Raw genomic sequence first — 24452 nt, 5'->3', positions numbered from 1 at the left:
CACCCCAGCATTCTCCTTTATAGCATAAAGCACCCTCATTCAAATTCATGCTACTCTGGATTAATTGCTTTTGAACTAAATTTATTGTATTCAATAAGAATCAACAGAAATGTATCTATACATATGGGGGTTTCTAGCATGCACTGCTTTCCTCAAGCATGCTGACTGACTGGCCCAGGAGCATCTTTTTAGCTGAGCTTTCCACACCAAACTGGAAACTGGATATCCATTTTGCCATAAATGGTTAAATATATGTCAGGAGTATTCCTGCATGAAGTAGGTTTTAAAGTGTGTTATTTGAAAAACTTTTCTCTTTTCCACTGTATTTATGCAGTTGATGTGATGCTTACTTCTGCAACCTGCTGCATGCTTTTATGTCACAGCATGATGAATTCCATCCTGTGATGCTGTCAAGTCCAGCTCTCCATGAAACAGTGACATTTTGATTCTATAAACGAATATTTCTTCACTGAAGGCCACTGTCCCTCTCTGTTGTCCGTCTGCAGACAACAAAAAAATACCAATTTTGTCTCACTTCCCTGGAGGTGGCTCCCTCATTTTGCTGTCACTACTGTCCCGTATTTATCACCTCTCTCTTTTGTCTCTCACCCCCACTCGTTTTTTCTTCCACTCTCGGGCCAGCTTCCCCTCAATTGTTGTCATGTGAAAATGATGTGATATGGATTTGATGGCGAGCGGGACCCTTTTTTTGTACGCTTGTGCAATATTTTTCTCTCAGGCAGAGTTTAAAACCCCACCTCATTTACCAAGACTGGCAGAGCCAAACCCCCTGAATGTGACCATAACTCTGCAGGTAAATGTTTGTATCCTGAAACCAAACATAACATATTGATCGCTGAAGCTACACCAACCACCCAGGAGTAAGTGCTACTCCAAGTGCTTGAGTCAAAGCAAGCTTACAGTACAGGATTCATGTCTCTTGGGAGAGTGCAAGCAAGTGCTCACATGTGAAATCACCTGAAGGCTGAAAAACAGAAGGACTGGAGGAAAAAGGATGCTCCCTGTCAGCTTCTGGTGAAAGTCACAAACATGGAAATTAATACAAATTCAACCAGGCCTTGAATTATTTGGCAGAGCTTCTACTTTTTTCTCATCCCTGAAATACACCTGTATAAAACTGTATAATTGGATGAATGCTTGTGTGTTTTGCAAACCTTTTCCTGCATATTTTCTAATACATAGTTCTGTTTTTTCTGTCTATCTGTATCCGGTCTGATTGAGCGCATCATTTATTTGCTGCATTCACACTCCTATTTGTATGCCATTGTTATTTAATAGGAAACAGTGACTTTGCATCTATTCTTTAAATCACAGATTCTCCTCATTCCATTATCATCAACCATTTCCAAAATCAGTTTTTCCCTATTTCAAGGCGATTTGTTTTTATTGATACCACTGGGTTTGACAAACATCTTACAAAGGATTGGAAATTAAATGTGTGACAGATAATCTACCCAAGTATGCATTATCTCTGATTTCCTTGTTGTCAGAGTAACACTGTGTCGTTGTTGAATACAGCTGTAAGTGCAGATTAATTTCCAAAGCCAGCAGGCACAATGTTTACTGCAATAAATCAGTTTCATGCCTCTGACTTTTACCCTCTTCTGATATAAATAGAAACCAAATGATGCCTGAAAGATAAGAAAGACACAATTAAGCATCTCAAACTGCAGCAGGCCTCGGAAATGGTTGCTACTAATTTAAAGTAATTGGAAAATAAAAAGTTATAAAACTGTTATGGTGCGGTGGGAGTAAAGCAGTTGGACTACAACATTTCAAGCTTGTTTTGCTCTCACCAGAACTAATTAAACCTCATGAATGAAGTCTAACAGAATTAAAGTCTAGTTCTTAAACATTTGAAGTCTGAAAATGTTGCAGTGCTAACAAAGAAACAGTAGATGTGATCATTACAGTATCAGCCTCCTCAGTTCTCTGGTGGACAACCTTGAGGTCGTCTTATTTATCTGAGCTACAAACAGTTCCTCACTGTGCATAACTGACTGGATAGTAATGAATTGTTTCCTTGAGTTTTCTGAACAGGTGCAGACAATGCTTTAGCAATAATGTGATTATTTTAGGGGTTTTAAGGATGGAGAGGGGATACTGTTGGCAGTTTAATGGATGAGCTCCTCTGATGCCACATTAGCATGTTAGTCATCTAAACTCCGCCAAGATGTAATTATTAATCAGGCTTATGACTTTGGAGACATTGCAGTGTAAATTAAAATTATACAGAGCCTATTTCCTCCTACAGGGAACAAATTTAATTGGTTGATTGAAGCCAGAATCCTTATGCACACTCATCAGGTTATCATCAACTTTAATACCCATATGTCAGCTGAATTACTGAAACACTCATCCATGTAGGGTTGTTAAGATATAGAATACTGGGTTGATACTTTTATGACCCAATGTTGATACCCATCCAATACCAGATACAAAATAGAAGTGGTTATTTTTTAACCACCAAAAAGTGGTAGCAATTGCCTAAATTTGCTAGACAGGGTCTGAATATTGGATTGTGGGAATAGTGCACTGGCGGACTCAGGATGTTTGAGGGGCAGGGGTAAAATTGATTAAAAGGGCACCTTCATTCTAAAAGTTGTCAGACATTTTAACTGAAATAGTTAGAAATCCTGGTTGCGATTTAAGGATTTTTATTACAATTATACTAACTACCACTCTAGGAAAAAAAGGCAACGAACCATTTAACCATTGATTTACCAAGGATGACTGTGAAAAAGAACTTTACACCAGGAGCTTCTATCACTTCACTGCATTTTCTCTTCGGTTGGATATGTGGTTTCGTCCACTGAGAGGACAGCCTGCTCACTGGAAGACAACCCTGGTGGGCACTCTTGTCCACTGGAAAGGCAGCATGGAGGGCAATTTATCATGAGTTCAGCATTTAAATGAAGCCTGGAGATGCATTGTCACATATCTACTCAGAAAGTACTAAGCTAAATTTTGTCCACATAGAGGGCACTTAAGGGGGAAATTTGTAAAATTTTGTCTGTTTAGAGCACACAAAGTCTAATTTTATCCACTTAAATGCCAAATTTGGTCTACATAGAGGTCACTTAAGAGGGCACAGAGTCAATTTTGTCTATTTAACCCTTTAAAACCTATGGGACTGTCGGCGCTTCCACTTACATATCTATTTTTAACCATCAGTAGAATTGTAACCAAATGAGATAGAGCAATTTATTTATTTATTTTTTTTTTTTTTGCATATAAAACCAGAGGAGTTAAACTAACATTTCATGCATTTATTGTGTTCCAGAGTACTGTTTCCCTCTAGAAATATCTTTCCTTCTTTTGCATAAATGTAGTACAAAGCGCACACATCAAAAAACAATATAATATAATATAATATAATCCAGGCTATAAGTGTGTTGTTTTCTTGCAGGTCACAAGTCACAGTTGTTATTGTTTCATCATGGTCTTCTGCAAACATACAGCGCTAAACAAATTTATTAGACCACCACCCAAAGTAAGGTTTATGCCAAAGTTGCCCTAAATTAACAGCATTGGTTATTACCAAAATCATTTTTTATGTTTCTGTAAAGGTTAATACACCAATATGTAGAAGCTCTGTAACCCAAATGATATTTTTAATGCTAAAATATAATTATTATTGTTATCCATGAATTTTCAAATTTACTGATTTACAAAAAAACTGAAAAATAGTAAAGCACATTAATATTTCTTGATTAATATATCAAATTATAGTTATTTACTTGCATTCCTGAACAGAAAAATGAGTTTTAGTGGTTGAATGTTATGCTTGATTCATTTCTGACTTCTCAGAGAAGCCCAGTGAGACGGCTCAAATTTGGGTGAATTCAGTTTGGAATTCCTCATTCCTGTTCAAAATGGTAAAACGTGGAGAGCTCACTGAAAATGAAAGAGTCCGCATTAAAGTACTTCATGATGCTGGATGGCCTTTGAGACAAATATGACAGGTGGTCTAATAAATTTGTTAAGCACTGTATGTAGGCTCTAAAGTATCTGGCACACTTAGAGATTTGATTTCACTACTGTAAATAGTCTATTTTTTATAAAGATGCTGTCTTTTTTGCACAATTTCATATTGTTTTTGCATTTGCCACGGTTTTTAAAGTCTAGTGTATTTCAAAAATTAAGTTATGAACATACTCAAACTATTATTTTTGTGGTTTGAAATGATCTTGTGCAACTTTTTTACAATCACAAACTTGAGGGATACAGCTATGTCATCTCTGTATTTAGTAAAATATGTAAAAAAAAAAAAAGAAAAAAAAGCTTTTCATTTTTCTTGTGCGTTTTTTTTTTTTTTTTCACTTTTGAGCAATTTAATTTGTTTCCATAGACTTATCACATACATATCATTAACATTTGGGTTCTAGGGGTTTTATTGATGTATTGCCAATTTAATTTAAATACTCAAAAAATGGCATTAAACATGTAAAAATGTAAATATATGCTCTGGCAGACCTGTTCTATGGTAGGTCATTAGGGGTAAAAGGCGCAAGTGGGGGCTTATTGTCAAATTTTGCACACACAGAGATAAGATAAGCTATTCCTTTAGTCTCATAAGGGGATATTCCAAATTTACAGCAGCAAGAGTGGTGTAAACAAAGCACTCAATTAGACACAAAGAAGGCATTAAGCTGAATTTTGTCCATATAAAGGGGACAGAAGAGTTCACTTTGTCACATTTTGTCAAATTGTTGGGCACTTGAGGGGGAAATTTGTCATATTCTATTCTATTCAGAGGGCACTTAAAGCACACTAAGCCCAATTTTGTCCTCTTGAAGGACACCACTTTTTCAAATTTTGTCAACTCATCAGACAGGGCACTTCATTCTGTTTATTTACCATAGTGGCAATACAAGAAGGCACTGCAGCAATTTTTCAAACAGAGTAGGGGTACCAGCCCCCCTGCCCCCCTCTGAGTCCACCAATGGCACAGAATATTGAATTTTTTTTAACTCACAAGGTATCAAAATGGTTTTCAGTGCCCTCATAGACAAGTCACACAGTAAACTTTACATTGTTGTGTACAGACTTGCTGGTGATGCCACATCAGAAATAGTGATTTGAGTCTTAATCACATGTGTACCAGATTTCTCTCTCTGTATCTCTTTTTCTTCAACACGCATGTATCTAAGCAGGCTTTCAGTGCATACTGGAGAACACCATCTCCATCACAAGCAGATCATTAATGGGCAGTCTGCCCACCTATTTTTACAACAATTTTAACATTTTTCTTATACTAATCCACATTCGATTAACAAATAAACATTATTAAGTTCCTCTAATCTCCTTATGACATGTTGCCAGTAGAATCTGTACACTCTACATTCAGCTCTATTAGCTTGTGATTGTTTCAGTAGCTGTGTGATGAATAACAAGCCTTGTTCACACACAGATCACAGCGTGCTTGTGAGACAAATTTAACAAGTTGTCATATTGAGGCGATGTACCAAGGATGAGATTAGTCAAGACACATACAGTAAACATGAGAAATGGTAGGAGGTGGGCCAGGACAAGCTGTGTGTATTAAGGGAGGGGTAGTGCATGGATGTGTGAATAATGTAAGTGGAGGGAGGTGGAGGAAGGAAAGATGAGCATATTACAGTCAGCTGTCAACAAGCTCTCAAATACATGAAGCATGAGCAACAAAGTATGAGGGTTTTGTAATTCTTAGATGTTTCTTCCTGATCAGCCTTATTTGCTGAATGCCTAAAAAAAATCAGACTGACTACAATAGTAGTTACTGTTATATTACAGTAAAGAAATAATTTGATGCTCTTTCACGGTACAGAGAAACAGAAATGTAATTGGAGTTCAAATTTATGGAGCAGAAGTAAGAGTCCAGCTACTGTGAGCAATGTTATTGTTGTACTGATATTTCCAACCCAAATAATCTGTCTTATCACTCTATCTCTGATCTTGTATATGCATCTTTGATTTTCTCAGTCTAAGAGGTTCTTCTGTCTTTGAAATGTCAGATATAACCCCGCTCTGAAATTGTAATCAAAGGCTCTTTCAGTCTTTGCTCTGTGAATTCATTTGACCCTGTGGCAGTGATGACAAGCATCAAAATAACTACCCAAAAATGTTCCTCCTGATAGTCCTGTCTGCTTTTGTATGTCACACAGAAACATCAGCATTAATATCAGTGTGTCATACCCAGATAGTAATGCCTCACGGGATGTTAAAGCATACAAATAAAATCCCCATGTTAATCCTTTGTTGAAATTCAGGCAAGGTTTAAGTACAAAAACACTGCTAAAGTGTAAAGTGGCTATAAAAAGTTTTCACCCCTTGGAGGTTTTACCCTTTGATTGATTTTATAAATCAATCATGATCAATATGATTTGGCTTTTTACACAAAATAACTCTTTAATGTCAAAGTGAAAACAGATTTCTATGAAGTAATGTCAGTTACCACACTTATTGAAATGGGGATCACCTGAGTGCAGTGAATGTGTCTCAAGTGATTGCAAAGACCTGTGTCTGGAGGTCCATATTCCTGGCTACCATAACATCATGAAGGCAAAAGAACACTCCATGCAACTCAGAAAAAAAAGGTTATTGAACATTATAAGTTAGGGGATGGATACTAAAACATTACCAGAAGCTGAACATCCCCCTGAGTTCAGTTAAATCCATCATCAAGAAATGGAGGGAATATGGCACATGTGTAAATCTACCTAGATCAGGCTGTCCTCATAAAGTGAGAGACCATAGAAGAAAGAGACTAGCAAGAGAGTCCACCAAGACACCTATGACTGCTCTGAAGGAGTTACAAGCTTCAGCAGCTGAGATGGGAGAGACTCTGCATGCTGCCCGGGTTCTTCCCCAGTCAAAGCTTTATGGAGAATGGCAAAGAGAAAGCCACTGTTGAAGAAAAACTCATTTAAATCTCACCAAAAGGCATGTGGGAGATGGTCAAGTGGGAGAGAGTTCTTTGCTCTAATGAGACACGCTTTGGCCATCAGGCTAGACACTGTTTGGAGGAAACCAAACACTGCACATCACCACAAACACACCATCCTCACTGTGAAGCACTGCAGTGGCAGCATCATGCCGTGGGGATGCTTCTCAGCAGCCAGCCCTGAAAGGCCTGTAAATGTAGAGGGTGAAATTATGTGGAAAAATATAGGCCTGAAGCATTCAGCAAAGGCTACACAGAAATGGCTTAAAGATAGGAAGATGAATGATCTAGAGTGGCTGAGTCAAAGCCCAGACCTCAATCCAATAGAGAATTTGTGTCTGGACTTATAAAGGGCTGTTCATGCTGATGCCCGTGCAACCTGACAGAGCCTGAACATCTTTGCAGAGAAGAATGGAGTAAAATATCAGTGTCCAGATGTGCAAGCCTGACTGAGACCTATCCACATAGACTGAGTGCTGTGATTGAAGACAAAGGTGCATCTATTAAATACTAACTTGAAGGGGGTGAATATTAATGCAGCCCCTTATTTACCATTACACATTTTAATTCAATTGAAATGATTTTGTAGAAATCTGTTTTCACTTTGACATCAATGAGATTTCTTAAAATTATTTTTGTCAAAAGAGGCAAATTATATTGACTATGATTGATTTATAAATTCAAAAAAGGTGGTGAATACTGCAATTTAGACAGTTTAGCTCTCTTTTGCTCAACATTCATTAAAAAATGAATAAGGATATGTGGTCTTTTGAAAGTGTTGGTACTTTTCAGTCCCATCAATCAAAAAAAATTAAAGGTTGTATCATTACATGTGGCATTGAAAAATATTAAAGTGTCCAGCTTCAGTACACATTAAACTAGTCTCAGTCACCCTCAGAGATGGTGCCAGTGACCCCGTAAGACTGTTAACACACTTCTGCCTATGTAGACAATTACATCATTTGCTCCATGCCGAGTTTTTTCTCTCTTTCTTTGTTATGTGAGTGCGTCAGTGCCTCGCCGGTACAGCTAGCACTGACGCACTCTTTGAAGGAGCGTGACAGAAAGTCCAGGCAGGTGGGTTAGTGGCAGGCAGAAAAGAACATACAACAGAAAAAGACAGACACTCTGTCGCCTGTGGGAAGGGGAATATTTTATCCCAGAGGAGTTGGCTCATATCCCCTTGGGCTCTAGTTGTCATAGCAACGAGAGCTGGGAGTTCCAACAGGTTGGTTGGTCAGTGGTAGGGGGGGTTGTGGGGCACCAAAAGGGGCCAGAGAGGGGGCACGAAACCTTTCCGCCACCTCCATCATTCCCTATTTAACTACACTTAAACTCACAGCTACCTTTGCACTCATCAGCTACCTTAGAGGCCACTCCCTCACACTCTCCGTGCATTCATTTACACCTTAGTCACGCATTGATTTACTTCCAAACCAAGCTGCTTGCTGTGTGGAATTAATAATCGAATCAATAGTGATTATTTTGAATTGTGATACAGTATTTCACTCACTCACACACTGAGCAGCATACCTCTGTTTCAGTGTTAATCCAAGTGGTCCTTTTATCATGAATATTTTTCATCTCATTAGCTATTTGAGCCAAAAAGGAGCAGATATAACACCCTGACTAACGGGTCTGTTGACTTTGCAGCATTCTAAACTTGGTTAGGGTGGAAGAAAACAGGAGAGAATTTTAAAGTAAACATGAGCGTCTGCTTTAAAATGACCCAAGAATCCAAGGGTGCATGATATAGAAAAAATATCATATCATGATTTCTTTTAGAGAGGACCACAATCAATGAAAATATGTAGCTACTACAGCAGTTCTCATGTAGAAGCTAGTATACAGTAGTGCTAACATCCTGCTCACATGCAGAGCTGATGGAGGCAAAGGAGTGTTTTCCAGTCTAAAGTTTCCATGTGGAAAGTTAAGAAAGACTAAATAATTTTCAAAATTCCTTGCATGATTTCATACAATGAATGTTCTACTTAGAGCAAATTGTCTAACCCTTATTAGCCTTCAAAACAAGATCCCCATTTCCCATTTATCTGCTTGCAATCTGATGATCTGCACTGCATGCAATATCATCAGATGGCAAACTGCAGCAGCTCAGTTCAGACAGCTACAACTGTTTAAAGCGACGTTCTAAGATTGACTTATTGCATCACAAATCTTTGGTTTGAACTGGGCTTTAAGGTTCAGATTTTTTCTGTCTCTCCTGTGTGTGAAGCTTGTTTGTGAAGATCAAACTGACAGGGCACAAATCAATACTTTTTACACCTCCAAAGCAGTTTCATATAAGTAACTTAGACTTCTATTTTTAAGGATAAGTCTTACTTTTGTTTTTACTTTCAATCATGTATCACCACTCCAATGTGAGGCATAAGGGGATGGAGCAGGGATAGAACTGTAACAGATTAAATGTGCACTGTAGGCCTGATAGTGCAATATCTCTGCTTTTGGAGACTGTCTTTACAATCCAAGAGTGTCTTATAGCATCTCTCTAAAAGAATCTGATCTGCTGTGGACTCTAGATCTGAGGGATCTTTGACACTTTATCAGCAATTTAACTTTTTTATCAGTGGAGCATGGTGCAGATTCTGTAGTTCCTTCTTTCTGTGCATATCTTGGCTCAAAATGTTGTCACTAGTAAAATAAACCAACGCCTTTTTAGGCAGAGCATTTTGGCTTAATTTTCATACGTGAAAGGAGGCAGAGAAGCATCATCCATATATACAGTCATCCGTGCAAAGAGACACTTTATCCTCCAAGACCTTATCATTTGTCACTGATTGTCTATTTTTTATTCCCTACCAAGATGCAGCTCTAGCTATTTCCCATTTCCTTCTGCTAATAAACAAACATTTTTCATCCTGACATACTCTTATAACACAGTAGGCCTCAAATGTGCATAGTATTCCATCTGTCCTAGACTTTCTCGCTCCCCTCTCCTTGCTCCATTAGACTGGCTATTTAAATCAGCGATCATATTGACCACCTTCTCACCAACTGTGAGTCCTTCATAGCTGGAGCTCTGACACATGAAAGAGTGGAGGCAGTAAACCTTGACATTCAGCTCACTGGGGGTCTCGCAAGACACTTAACTAGAGTGTTGTGAAAACACAAAGTGGTGATGGGAAGTGTGTCATCACGGCCGGTGTTCATACAGTAAGCGTGTGATCCCTCTCTCTCTGTGCTGAGAAAGGATCTCGCAGGCTGAAATAGCCCTAATCCTCACACTGCAGAGAGAGATTTCAGTGGATGTATGTGTGAACAGGTGACATTAACCGGCACTAGGGAAGTGTTTGGACTGATGTGAGCACTGTGGATGTTTCTGCAGGTGCCGGAGACTCACTCTTGACAGTGGCAGTCCTGGTGCAGTTGTAGAGGATAGCCAGCTCTCCGAACACTTTCCCCGGCCCCATCGTGCACAGCTTCAGGCTCTCCTTCGTCACCTCCACCTTTCCATCTGAAAACATGCACAGAAATACGGGTACCTCATTAGTCTTGATGCTGCTCAAATTGAACATTTATTTTCTTGCCTGATTACCCAAAGGTGGGAGTCCTTTGCTGGGTTCAGTGTGTGCAGCAAACAAAGTTTCAGTGATGAAATGGAGTGGATGATAGGAGTCTGAGGCCTTTTGCTTCATTTTTGGGAGCACCCACCCAGAGAGCTCTTGACTCACTGGGCCAGAAAAAAGGGAGATTATTTTGCTGTGTTCACTTTCTAAGGGCTACTGCCCTCCCACAAAAGCCTGCATGTAGCCATGTTAAATGCACTGCCAGTGTTTGAAAAATGTACATAAAGTACAACACTCCATAAATCACAACCACAGTGTGGTATGCCTTAAGGCTGGGACTGTTAAGGAATTCACAAAAATGCTCTGACTTCAATTCTGGCTTTAAGGCAAATGAAGTTATATTTATAAAATAAATATACATACATATACATATTTTTGCATCAAAAAAGTTCTAGCTTCAGTATTTGGCTTGGGAAGAGACAATTTTGGAGTGCAAATGTCCTCTGTTAGGTAGCCCCCCAAATATGGGCAGCACAGGTTCAAATCTGACATATGACTGGAATCATGTTGCTCATGAAAAAACATTGAAGAAGCTTCACATAAAAGAATGTGTTATGGGGATTAGTAGGTTAAGAGCACACTTTGAAAATACTACAACAAGGATCAAGTTGAGTTAAGGTTCTAATATCATGTATGAAGTTAGGTTTATTTAAGCCATGGCATTAAACTCTTTTTTTTAATGGCACTTCTAGTCTACCAAAATTGATAAATCCAACTTCTGCTGAAACACTGAAGTGTTTATTTCTGTATATATATTCAATTTTTTTGGTCTCCAATGTTGGAATAAAGACTATATATTGGCATGCATGCACCCCAGAAAAGTATGATTCAAGCTTAAGGCAAGCGCTTTTTTTCTTCTTTACCACAGTTCGAAGCCCTTCACTGTAACGTCTGGGGGGATGGATGCTGCTGCTGTGTTTAGACAAGCCTCATCAAGCATGTATACTTTCCTGGAAACTCAGCGTTCCTGCAGGACCCTCGCTGATTCACAGAGAGCAGAAAAACCCAAAGAAAACAGTCAAAGTCATCTCTAGGCTACTGATGACATATGGTCCGATTATAAGAGACGGATATTTGTGCATGGAGGAAAGAGTTCAACAAGTTACCCAGTTAGAGAGGCCTGTGAAGTCTTTTTGACATGATGCCTTAAAAAAAAGCCAAGTCACGTTTATTTTTTTTGTTCACTGTGCAGCTCTTTCCACTTTGTTGGAACTGTAATGCCTCGTTTTTGCCACAGTGAACAACACATAATCCATTAACACCCAGCATGACACATGAAGAATAGCTTAAGCTTTTAAAGTGTGTCGCCACCTTAATGTCTACTTCCTGCTGTTTTGACTGTCCATGTTAAAGAGCCTTTTGTGTGTGTCAGGGCAGCATTCTCCATTTGATCCACTCAAAATAAGACACTGCTGGATTTTACTGAAATCTTAAAAGGCACCATTTTGATTTTTAACAATACAGCACTCGTGTACCTGTCTTTATAATCAGTTTTGGTAATCATAAAAAGCTTTCATCTCTATGTGTGATTTATTTCTCTGTTCTTTCCCCTAATTTCAAGCTCCTGTGAGGAGGTTTTAGTTGGCTGTAAAAAAGACTGAACTTAATATTGATGCTGCTATTCAACCCACAAAAGCAAAAAAGCCATCAGCAAGAAGATATTCTATAAAGTTATTTTATGTCCTAAAGCATTCACAGGAGGTCTGAGGTGCTTAATTGTTCACTGCACAAACAGCTCTTTGCTTCTTTCATTTTTCAAAACAAAGATTCTGATGGATGATACATTTTATTCTTTGAAAAAAGTAAGAAGAAACATAAAAAACTCCTTGAAAATACAAAACACATTGTCAGCAAAGCAATAAGACATTGTATAATCATACTCTTGTAACATCACTCGCCACATAAAAATGTTTAACTCAATTTTCCACATTCATGGCAGCTAAGCTGCATGTGTGAAGGTTCATTATTGATGAGGTAGTGTATCATAATCATCATCCTTCACTACAGACGTAAGGGAAAATAGAAGCTAGAAGCTGCAGGAAAATGCAGAGATTACATTTTAAAGCTTCACTTTGACATATTGGTTGTAAAAGCGTGTGCCTCTAAAGTGTAACCTTACAACGGCCAGTGGATTGTCCAGATACAATGTCTGTCAATAGGCAGATTCATCTTGCAAAGCGTCGGTGCTAAATGCTTGTGCTTGGTCTGACAACGGACCAATCAGCATCATCAGCACAAGGTGGTGGCTAAAGGCAGGGTTTGGTTGTACTGCAAGCTGGTTAACAATGGCAGTTAGTTTGAATGTAGCTGTAGAGGCAGTTTTATCAGAATTAGAAAATATATTTATTTATTAAAAGAACAGCAAAGAACCAGACCAATAAGTTTTCTAGGCAGAAATTATGTTTTGCTCTTCTTCCAACCAGCTTTGACAACAGTTGTAGTCACCAATTGTCTCCACTGATAGCTGACAACAGCTACTTCCTGTCAAGCTGAGAAAATGCAGTTTACTCCCTGGGGCTGTGCATACACATTAAGTCCTATGCTTCATTGCTCTGCTTGGCCTGTACGCCACAAAGTTGGAAGCGTAGCATTGTCTAAATGTCTTGGTGGGCTGAAGCATTAAGATTGTCCTTTATTGGAAATAGGGGGCCTCGCCCAAACCCCGAAAAACAGCCCCATACCGTTATCCCCCCTCTGACAAACCCCATAGTTGGTACAATGCAGACAGGCAGGTTTTGGCATCCACAAAACCCAGACTACCATCTGAATGCTACACAGAGCAGAGTGATTTGTCACTCCAAAGAACATGTTTCCACTGCTCCACAGTCCAGTGTTGGTGTGTTTTATACCTTGGCATTGGACTTGGTGATATGAGGCCTGCATGTAGCTGCTCGGCCATGGAAGCCCATTCCACGAAGCGGCAGCCACACAGTTTTTGTGCTTACATTAATGCCAGTGGAAGTTCAAAACCCTTCAGCTATGAAATCAGCCAAGTGTTGGAGACTTTTACGCACCTTAGCAGTCGTTAACCCCGCTCCGTGATTTTAAATGGTCTCTGCTTTGTGGCTGAGTTGCTGTTGTCCCTAAACACTTCCTCTTTCTAATAATACAACTCACAGTTGATATCCAGCAGGGATGACATTTCACAAACTGTCTTACTGCAAAGGTGGCATCCATCACAAGTGCCCTGCTTAAAGTCACTGAGCCCTTCAGAACGACCAATTTTGTATCAAAAATGTTTGCGAAATATCAAATGTCCAAAGAGTCAATACTGTATTGTATTGTCATGAAAAGGTGATTTACACCCCTTCCGATCACCGTTTGAGATATTTTTCAAAAGTTTTGCCATTCCCAAGCACAGACTCTGGGTAACCGCTGCTCTCTGTCAGAAAAGTCTGGATGTAATAGTGATGATAAAAAACTGAGTATGTAGTTTTTCTAATGTTTCATTCTCAGATTTCTCCCAAACAGAACTAGTGCTCTTTCATAAAAAGCAACTGTTTCATGAACTGAGTTGAAGCAGCAACATTTTTTATGGTGTCAGTCCTGCCTGGAAAGTCCATAAAGACAACATTTATTGGGCTCGGTAAGATTTAAGTCTGGAGAGATGCCATTGCAAATCGATTGAGCATTACAATTATGTGCCAGACCAATCAGTGCACCATGAGAGGTGTTAACATCACCTTTCAAAACTCCCAGCACAAACCACTAACTATTAAACATGACTGTCACAAATAGAGTGCTGATTATGAGCAGTTTAGAAGAAAATTGCCAGTCATTTTACAAGCTGCTTTATTTTTCCAGTTCAGAAATTTAGAAGAAAATACCAAACACTGTTTGTTCCTTTTGTTCAGCCACATGTAGAAAGGGGTCATTTTGATTTGGAGTGCCGACTGAGTCTCACTAAATTGCACTACTTTTTTTTTTTTTTTACATCAAGAAAAATCAGCTTTATAAACAAAGAGTGAGTACACAAAGAAGGCCTTTCACTGCTTTTATATAACTCTCAGGTCCTTACATGGTCCCAAGAGAAATTTAAATAAGATTGGTCAAAATGGACGCAAATACCAAAACAGAGGGGTACCTGGCTAAACAAAGGTGTAATTAAAGTGAAAACTAGAACTGATGTTTCATTTCTGTGTTTTTCGGTAACCAGTGAAGTTGCAGTTTACAAATAGAGGTGTTTCAGACAGGGGACAGTGGATCAGCAGCTGTTTCAAAGATTTTTTCCAAATGAAAATAGCTGTAACAATCAGTACCCCACAGTAGAAACAGAATGACAGTGCAGCTCCTGTTGTTTTTATTCCTCCTTCATGAAGTCATTTGGATTAGATTGGACCGTAAGTGGGTCAAGGCCAGGGAGAGAATTCACACTACATTTATTTACAGGCGCCTTCGTGATTGAGTTTCCCTTTGTTGCTGTGTTTCTCTGCAGAGATTGTAAGTGTCAGTAGACAACAGACTGAACAGGTACGCAAGGGCTAGAGCAAGGGCAGAGTGTCAGCCAATCACACTCACAATCAGATTGTGCCATTCTACTAAATGGATTAAAAATAGATATATAGACCCAATGAAGCAAACCTCCTACAGACAACAACGAGATAAGATGTTGAAAGAGGAAAGAATGTGACCTCAGTGACCTTAATGCTGAGCACCAAATTTGAAGACATCTGCTGCCACTCCTGAGTGGATGGGTACCAAAATCCAGTTCTCCAACACCTCTGATACCCACCGAGCCGAATCACAGCACAAATGTTGATGCTTCATTTTAGTACGACTCAAAGATGTCAGAGCCAAAGAAGATGAACATCCTTTCAATTAAAAGGATAATAGGAAATAAATACGACATAATAGGCTAAAGAAACATTATGATGTGGGCCATGACTGAGCGTAAACATCAGCTACACACTTCCAGATGGTCGTGCTAACAAGCTAGCAAGCAGCTAACAAGTTAGCAACTGTGTAAATATGAAGAAACTTTACATCCCTGCACATTTAAAAAGACTTTGCCTTACTTTTAGTCCAAATGAGATTAACACTTCTAGATTATAGTGACATTTAAAGACAGATGATAACACAACTTCACTACATGCTTAGCTATTTATTTTATTGGTCAAAGTCTGTCCCAATGATCAGCTGTTTTCAAAGTGATCATTCAAGTTAGATCATTATTTTTTTATTCATCACTTCATTATGTTGTCATCACTATTCAGTCAAACGGAGCATTTCTTCTCCTTCTATAATGGTCTGTTATCATCATTTACAGTTTCTAAAGACTTTTGTACAGTATGTAAAAAATGGAGGATGCAGCTAAGTGACTTTCTTTTCAATTTCAAGAAATAACCAGTGACTTTCAAATCCTAGCTTTACTTGAAATAACCACTCTTAGTATGGATTCAGCCAAACTAACATGTTTACATGGATTTAAAAGTCTAGTTTAATGCAATAAAAAAAGTTGGTAATTATTGAGTCACTAGAAGATTTAGGCTAGTTGGAAGAAGAGGGAAGATAAGTTTATAGAAAATGTAATTCATTTTTGTTAGGTTTTATTTAGTATGTTAATTAGTTATGTGTCCTTATTTTAAGAGTAAACATATTAAAGTTTTGCCTTTAAAGGGTGTATTAATGTTGACCATCATCTTTTTGTTCCTTTCTTTCTTAAAAGTATAGATTTACGCACAATTAAGAAAACAGCACTTTATAAATTACAAAATTAGCACTGGTATCAGAAAAAAAAAACAAATGATGCTCAACCCTGTTTCTTAGATGTTTCTCCAAAAAATAGATTCAGTAAACAAAATGCCTGCCCCGTCTGTGTCAGACTTGAATGTTTCCCCCTGAAGTAATCAAGAATACATGTGTGCTGAAGTGCAAGCAATGGCAGAATAAGTGATGAAAGAGGATTTTTATTTATGAATTTTTACTGTCAGGAAGATGAATAATGCAATGTAGCACAAACAAGTTTCTAAAATTCATGTGGTAAATATCTTTTGCTTGCTTTGAAACTTAGCAACTGCAGGCTGTAAGCAAATTACTGGCAAATTAAGTCATCAAATTATTCAATTACTGGAATTTCAAAAGGGTTTTTTTTCTGTTACAGGAAAGTCTAAATTTCACATGATGGTCCAGTTCATTTAGCTTAGCTTATCATCAAATACAACCTGCTTCAGCACACGTCTTTATAAGTCTTATTTCACTTGAAATTACCCTCTTTGTGTAAGCGCCATTCAAATCTTATGCAAATAACACAACAGACAGAGGCTCAGTATGTTCTCTCTCATTGGGCAGTTGATCTGATATCAAAGCAGACTACATCCCACAGAGCCATTTAACAGCAGCTGAATGCTGTCTTGTCTGAATGCAAATTAAAAGAGCAGACATGAAAAATAACAGAGTGTATGATGTTTCCTGGCTTTTTGGTGTCAGTGTATCACAGCATGTCTTCTTCTCTGGAGGCGTTGTAGCTGTGTTAATGGATGATCATTTGAATGCACAGAGTGATGCGTTCAATGTAATGGGGTGTCAGGACAGACCTTAGAGCAGACTTCCCTCTGGCTCCAGATCAGATGTGGGTCTGGCTGTGATCCAAATCAAAAAGCTGTTGTTGTTTGGGCCTGTTTTATCTGAAGACTAACAACTATACAACTAAAGCACTGTTAATACTGCACCCACTAAACTTTTAAAAGCAGCCTACATAGTCCACATAGGGGTGGGAAATTAAGACTCTAAGTTAGATTTATGCTTTATCTTTGAAGCACATACAAATACAAATGGAGCTTTCTGTCCGTTCTTGTCCTCTGTTTTTCTGCACATGCTTTCAAAGCTTATCTGAATACGACAAAACATCCCAAACCACCAATAATCACAGGGGGCAGAGTTGAGCAATGTAGCCAACAGCTCAAGCTTGCAGCAAAACACAACAAATAAATTGAAAATTGATCCAGTGCCAAGGGTTGGATGGAGTGGTGTAAAACACGACAACACTGGACCAAGGAGCAGTGAAAACGTGCTCTGTGGAGTGACAAATCACACTTCTGAGTCTGGGTTTGGTGGATACCAGTATTTAGAATAACAATCTAGCTGATAACAATCCAAATTTTTTTTTTTTTACAAAGTCTTTTTTTCTAAGTACTTTTGGTTAAACATGCCCATAATGCCAGCATTTTTTTTTTCATGCTGACCACAAAAACATATCAGAGTTTGTCCAACAGGTCACATTTTCTGTTCAATGAAAAATCTGTCCTCTGAATCAGCTGATATGCCTGATGCCAGCCATTAAACTGATTGAGCACAGCCACATCAGCCACTGAAATCAGTTTGTGCCTACACTATGTGCCCAGGGCAGACATCTGTCTAAAGGGCCAATATTGGGACAAAGAAAATAAGTTTAAAAAGGACAACATGACAGAAGCCCTGGGAGGACATGTAATTAGACATTTTATTTTTTAGCACATACTTTTGGTGGTTTTCTACAGATCTTGAGAAATAAGCATAAGTTACCATGGGAAAAACAGCCTCATTATCCCAAGATAACATGTTAAATCAGTTGAGATCTCAAGAAAACAATCCAAATGTTTTCATCAGGTCAGGTCAGATATTGGAGCATACTGGTTCGTCACTCCCAAACATCGTCATCTCCCAGGCCTGTGCCAGGCCCATGCCTCATCTCTCCAGGTATCCTCCCAGCTGCCCCAGCTCACCAGGTCCTGGGTGCCCTGTATGTGGTGAGCTGGATAAGGCCCAGGAAAGCATGCCAGGTGCCCATAAATGCGCATTTTCCATCCCCGTATCAGGCAGCTAACCCTTCCCGTATGAAGTTGCCACAAAGGAGTCCAATCTGCACCTCTGGTCATCAGTTGACATCAATGCCTCACAAGTGACTAGGAGGACCAAGGACTGAAAGACTCTTTCGCCCGCATGCTCAGATACAAAGAACACCACACTGTCCTGCTCGGCAAACCCATCACCCCATGAGAGCCTAAGTCTATGGTTGATCAGCTGATCAATGGAATATGCTGCCAATGTAGTTGAACTGCTCTACAACTTCCACACTCTCGCCATTCACAGACACAGATTTGCAGCATCTTAGGCATCCCCAAATGCCTGGATCTTTGATTTGGCCCAGGAAATGTGCAATCCCAATGCTTCAGCCTCCCCACTCAGCAAGTTAAGAGCCCCCACAAGAACATCTTTAGTCTCTGCAAGGATCACAGCATCACCAGCAAAGTCCAGATCACTGATCTGGATATCAAATGACACTCCACAGTTCGCTGCCTCTGTTACCCGCCCCATTGTCCAGTCTATACAGGTATTGAAGAGCATAAGGGGTAAGAAGCACCCCTGCCTCACCTCAAAATCAACTGGAAAGAAATCAGAGGTGGCGCTACCACACTTCCCAGCACTCTCTGTACCAGAATGTGGAGCAGACATCAGCTGAGCACACGTGGGATTGCAGAGCTCCAGAATCCTCAAGAGGGCATCCCAGCTCACTGAGTCGAACGCCTTCAGAAGTCAACACAGGCTGCAAGCCGGCATCTACTGAATCCTCAGAAGTGCTCAGTGAAGACCTGCAGTGTTAGGATGCGGTCTATCATGGACCTCTTAGGTGTAAAGCCTGACTGTTCAAGCCATTTCAGCAGTTTCAGTTCCATTGCCAGTTAAGTTCATCAGCTTTACAAACACGAGCCAAACATCTGTCTGTAAATAAAAGATCTGTGTCGATCACATGTATGCAGCATCCCTTAAATGTGTGTCTGTTTGAGTCTAGGAGTGTATCACTGGCTGCTCCTGCATTGTGTGTTGTGTTAGACAATGAACCAGGAGCTTAAACGCTGTCTTCACTTATAGAGCACTGTGTAACAGATAAATCCACACCAGGCTGTGTGTGGGTAAGCTGCTGCAGAGAAAGTTGATCAGGCTGTCTTCAGCAGATCTCCATGCAGTAGTGTTTCATTTCACTTTGATTTTGCGCAAGTATTTAATCAGAGTAAATTATTTCACAAATTGATGATACGTTTTCATCGATCCATAATAGCACACATTCTGAACCGCATGGTTTGTCTGGGCAGCAGGGGAAGTCAGTGAGCATCTGCTTAGCTGTGAAGCTCTGATGTTCAGGCAGTGGAAGAGCAAGGGTAAGAGAGGTAGCACTCAAGCACACTCAAGCACACAAGCGCTATAATCCAGCTTTCTTTTACATGACTATTTTGATACAAACATTTCACCTCAGTGTGGCACATGTACTCCTGAAATTTACTTTGCATATGGAAATTCCTCCTATGTTTGTTGGTTGGTGGGTGTTGACACTTTTTTGTCATGTGGAAATTCCCACAAATGTTATCATGGATGATATGATATGGCACAGCACTAGTCCACTTGTCTTATTTTCATTCAAGAAATCTGTTTTTCTTTAAGAAAAAATAAACCCTCAAAGCTTCACTTAAATATTTAAAGATGAGTTTACTGAGATGTGCCTCGGCTTGCAGCAGTGGATAAACAGGACGTCCGTTAGCGGAGTCGTTCACACTGAAGCCTTTGGAGTGCATCTATAAATAAAGTTTCAAGGGTGAGACTGTGGATACTGTTTCAATTCATCCCCCTCTCCTTCCATTGATAGTTTTGATGTTTCTCAAGCAGCACACAGCGGACATCAGAAACAGGATGTGGGGGAGTTCAAACCCCTAAAGAATAACATACAACCTCCATCCCGTCTTGATGGGCCCTGTTCTTCCGCTTCTGCCCAGGGGTCAGATTACACAGGCGTACTTATGTCCATTAGAGCTGTACAGCACAGATGCAAGATCAAGCGGAGTAGTGCTTTATTCTGAGGATTATTATTCTAAGACCCATAGCAATGATGGGAAATTTAGATTCATCTGTGTGTGTGGGGTGTGTGTGTGTGGGGGTGTGGGGGTGGGTGTGTGGGTGTGGGGGTGGGTGTGTGTGTGTGTGTGTGTGGGGCAGAGTTGGTGTATATATTGACACATTCATGTGTAGTTTGCAGTCAAGGTCAAGCTTTACAACATTTCTTTTGTCTGACCTTTTCAACCCTGGTGATAGGCCCAGAGATGGCCAGTGGCTCTCAGGCCTTTGGAACATCCACAGGATGACCAGGGGCTCATGGCAACCTCTACTACTTGCCTGGACAGTACCCTAGGCCATGTTTACTCCCCACATACATCCTTACTCCACCCTAAAGGTGTGGACTTTATTTTTTTGTAAATATAATTTTTCCAATGCCCCTGGCATTATGCAGGGACATCCAGAGCACTATTGGGGTTGTTTCAATCTTCCTCTCTACCCAACAGTGCCCTCAGGTAGCCTTACTCGCAAACACAGGCCTTATTACAACCTCAGTTTTTGCCAAAAACATGCCGAAAAGTTCTGCACATTACTTTATGTGTCTGTTTCCAGCAGCAGCACCGCTGCCTGAGTGTAAAGATGCTATAAAAGTGATGACAGAGGTCCAATAAATGATGTAGCCCTAGTTTGTCAAATAAAAAACATGTTGAGGCACCACCATTAAGACACATTCACACCTGCACATCATGCTGCAGTTTCTCCTAAAGTAGCTGTAAAGTGAACCACTTAGTTTCATTCTGTGTCTCAAAATATGTATGTGTGTGAATACATATTTTGTATTTACATATTTGTTTAATGCACATGTAAATACTCATTTGGTTAATATGTGGTTATTTTTCCATAAATAATATTTTTATATGCATACATTTTCTTAAAAACATATTCTTATAATGGGCAAGTACCATATAAGGTCTCTTCCTTGACCTTGACTTTCAACATAAAAGAAAAATATAAAAAATGGTTGAACAAATAGTCATTGGATATCCACCAGTAATATTCAAGGGCTTTGAATTTCAAAGTGTTTTAATGAATGCCCTATTAAGGGTTAAAATAACAGATTTAAAAATATCAGTATCAAATCATTTAAATTTTGACAACATAACAATGATACACTAGGATAATAAAAGTAAAGTCATGTCTGTCAGTTCAAATTGTTGTGTTGAGAAAAATCATCCATAGGAGAAACTAGCACGAGACAGGAATGATATCTGTGCAACAGGGACTGAAATGGTTTCAGAAAATTCCAATGTTTAGAATTTGCCATCTGCTCTTTATTTCCTCTCACAAAAAGACGCCGTTTTGAAAAATCTTTTGAATTGCTTTGACTGAAGTAGGCCTGAAATGATAGTCCTTGATATTACATCAGCTTTGAGCTGTTATTCCTTTCACCTTGCTTTTCAAAAGAAAAGAATGTGACCTAAAAAAACACTTTGAGCAGGACAAATATTATCTTCAGATTGGAGGAACAAAACACAATTTGAAACAGGGGGCAGATTTTAGGAAAGGAAACATAAATGGAACTCTTCAGTTGAATTCAGAGCTCGACTTCACAATCACTGAAAAGACATTTAAATGATTGAGCCAAAACATTGTGTTGGAGGTTAACATTCTTATTGAATCCTTAAAAAATGTTAAATGCAGGTCGTTCACCCTAATCACAGCGCTGTGAACATTTTCAACAAGGAGTCGTGGATCTGCAGCTGCAGAGTCGTACAGTTTTCTTTACTTCTTTGGCGAACAAACGAATGCTCGAGTTTAAGAAAAATACGAATGTGGGCCGAAGCCAAAAGCAAGAGCAAACACAAAGGCATTGAGAGCAAAGGGAGTAAAAGCACTTTTGTGTTCTTAATCAGGGAGGAAAGCTCCGAATGGAAATGAGGCTTGTGTTGCGTTCAAAGCAGCCCGGCACAGGAAATGACAAATGCTGAGTATTGTTGTTTCAGAGAAGCTCTGTTTGTGTAAATGAGGCCTGAAAGAATACAGACAGCAGGATCATGATCGTGGAGAGAGAGAACAACAATGGAGCCTGATTGAACCTTGCCTTGTTTTTCTACTTGTTGAGTGGAAAAAGTACTTCCAGACAGTTGGTGGTTATTTTCTTCACCTTCCACCCTGCCATGCTGGTATTCTGTGTTTTCAGTAGACAGCAGCAGGAGGCCACTCTGCTCTTACTGCTAACAGCTATATAACCCATACTTACAACCTCTACGACATGCTATGGGCAGCTGCACTCCCCCTACCGTCATCATACCATTAGGAGTTAAATAGAGCAAATTGTAGCTGAAAGTGTTGTGAATATAAAGCAGTCTAAGTGTATTTATATGGCATTTGCAGCTAACCAGTATAGCCTTGACCAAATAATGAAGCTTAATGAGGCTTTCTGTTGTTGGGCTTCCCATATTGATATAAATGGGCTGCACAAACAATATCCGCATCTGCAGTATGAATAAATATGATTTAAAATCCCAGCATTACTCTCCAGTACAAATCAACACCTCTCACAAAACACAAAAGCAATAAATTAACTTTATAACCTTCATATAGTTAGATTTTGTGACGCAAACATCCACTGTGATTGTAAATAAGATATCTAGATTTCATGAGCACATAACATCAGTATCATTGGTTCATCTGTCATGTCCCAGTGCATGATTTTCTTTAAAGTACTGTACAATCTCTCTCCCTCAGGCAAACTAACCCATGTGTTACATGACTATATGTCTTTAACCATCATGTTTATTTCAGCATCTTTGCTCTCCTTGCTGCTGATCTGTTGTCTTATCTAGTCATGTATATACAGGTGCATCTAAAAATTAGAATGTCATGCAAGTTTTTCTGGTTTACTTCAGAAAGTAGAATTTTCATATAGTATAGATTCCTCTCATATAAAGTGAAACATTTCAAGATTTTTTTGTTTTAATCAAAAATCCACAATCTCAAAATTTTAGAATATTGTAGAAAAGTTTAATATGCAAAGGTTTCCAGAGCCTTCATTCTCTCATTCTGGTTCAGTACACACAACCACAATCATGAGGAAGACTGCTGACTTGACAGAATGTCCAGAAGATGATCACTGACACCCTTCACAAGGAGGGTAAGACACAGAAGGTCACTGCTGAAATGACAGGCTGTTCTCAGAGAATTGTCAAACAAAGCATATTCAAGAACTTAGAGGGGCTTCGCAAGGAGTGGACTGAGGCTGGAGTCTGTGGATCAAGAGTCACCACACTAATGGGTCCAGGATATGGACTACAAATTTTGTGCTTTTAATTTGGAAAACAAGGTCCCAGAGCCTGGAGGAAGATCTGAGAGGCACAGAATTCAACGTGCTCCAATTCCAGTGTTTTCAGTTTTAGAGCTTAATGGAGATATACTGATTTCCTTTTCCAGCAGGACTTGGCACCTGTCCACAGTAGAGCCAAAACTACCAGAAACTGGTTTGCATAGCATGGTATTACTGGGGTTGACTGGCCACTAAACTGGCCTGACCTGAACCCTGTAGAGAATCTCTGGGGAAATGTGAAGAGGGAGATAAGAAACACCAGACTCCGTAATACAGATGAGCTGAAGGCTGCTATCAGAGCAACCTGGACTTCATAACACCCCAGCAGTGGCACAGACTGATTGGCTCAATGCCAGTTTGAGTAATCTCCACTTCTTAAATCAAATCACAGGAACAGAGAGGAACATTTTCATGATATTCTGATTATTGTGATGCATGTGCATATACAGGCCTGTGCAGAGATTAGAGGGCCGGCACTCAAAGTTGAAAAGGGGGCACATGTAACTATGACAAACTTGTTTTACAATCACTGTGTTGATCGTAAAACAAGTCACTGCAAATATTTAGAAGAATAATTAATTTCAGTCAAAAGGAATTTATTTTATATTTCAGTCATTTAAAAAAAAAAGACTGATAAATACTGGTTCCGTCCTCTAAAACAGTGGGGCCCAACCATTTTTCCTGGCAAGCCCCCTACTTGTTTCAAAGACAAGTTAAGCCCTCCCTAAGACATGAACACAAAATTATATGTCAGATTGTTGCCAAAAATCAACATTGA

General features: G+C 39.4%; 1 protein-coding gene and 1 long non-coding RNA gene across 3 annotated transcripts in view; one reads left to right on the top strand and one right to left on the bottom strand.

Moving 5' to 3' along the window:
• Nucleotides 1-11927, top strand: part of LOC121511178 — a 172779-nt gene extending 160852 nt beyond the window's left edge. Inside the window, exon 4 of the long non-coding RNA XR_005992025.1 lies at nucleotides 11399-11927. This is a non-coding gene — a long non-coding RNA (uncharacterized LOC121511178). The remainder of the gene's footprint in view (nucleotides 1-11398) is intronic.
• Nucleotides 1-24452, bottom strand: part of LOC121511176 (cGMP-dependent protein kinase 1) — a 165228-nt gene that overhangs the window by 95208 nt on the left and 45568 nt on the right. For both annotated transcript variants that reach the window (XM_041789771.1, XM_041789770.1), the window contains exon 3: nucleotides 10305-10418. In XM_041789771.1, coding sequence (XP_041645705.1) covers nucleotides 10305-10418 — 114 coding nt within the window. The remainder of the gene's footprint in view (nucleotides 1-10304; nucleotides 10419-24452) is intronic.

The sequence above is a fragment of the Cheilinus undulatus genome, linkage group 6 (assembly GCF_018320785.1).
Source record: "Cheilinus undulatus linkage group 6, ASM1832078v1, whole genome shotgun sequence".
Taxonomy (NCBI): domain Eukaryota; kingdom Metazoa; phylum Chordata; class Actinopteri; order Labriformes; family Labridae; genus Cheilinus; species Cheilinus undulatus.
This window is presented reverse-complemented; position numbering and strand designations above follow the sequence as displayed.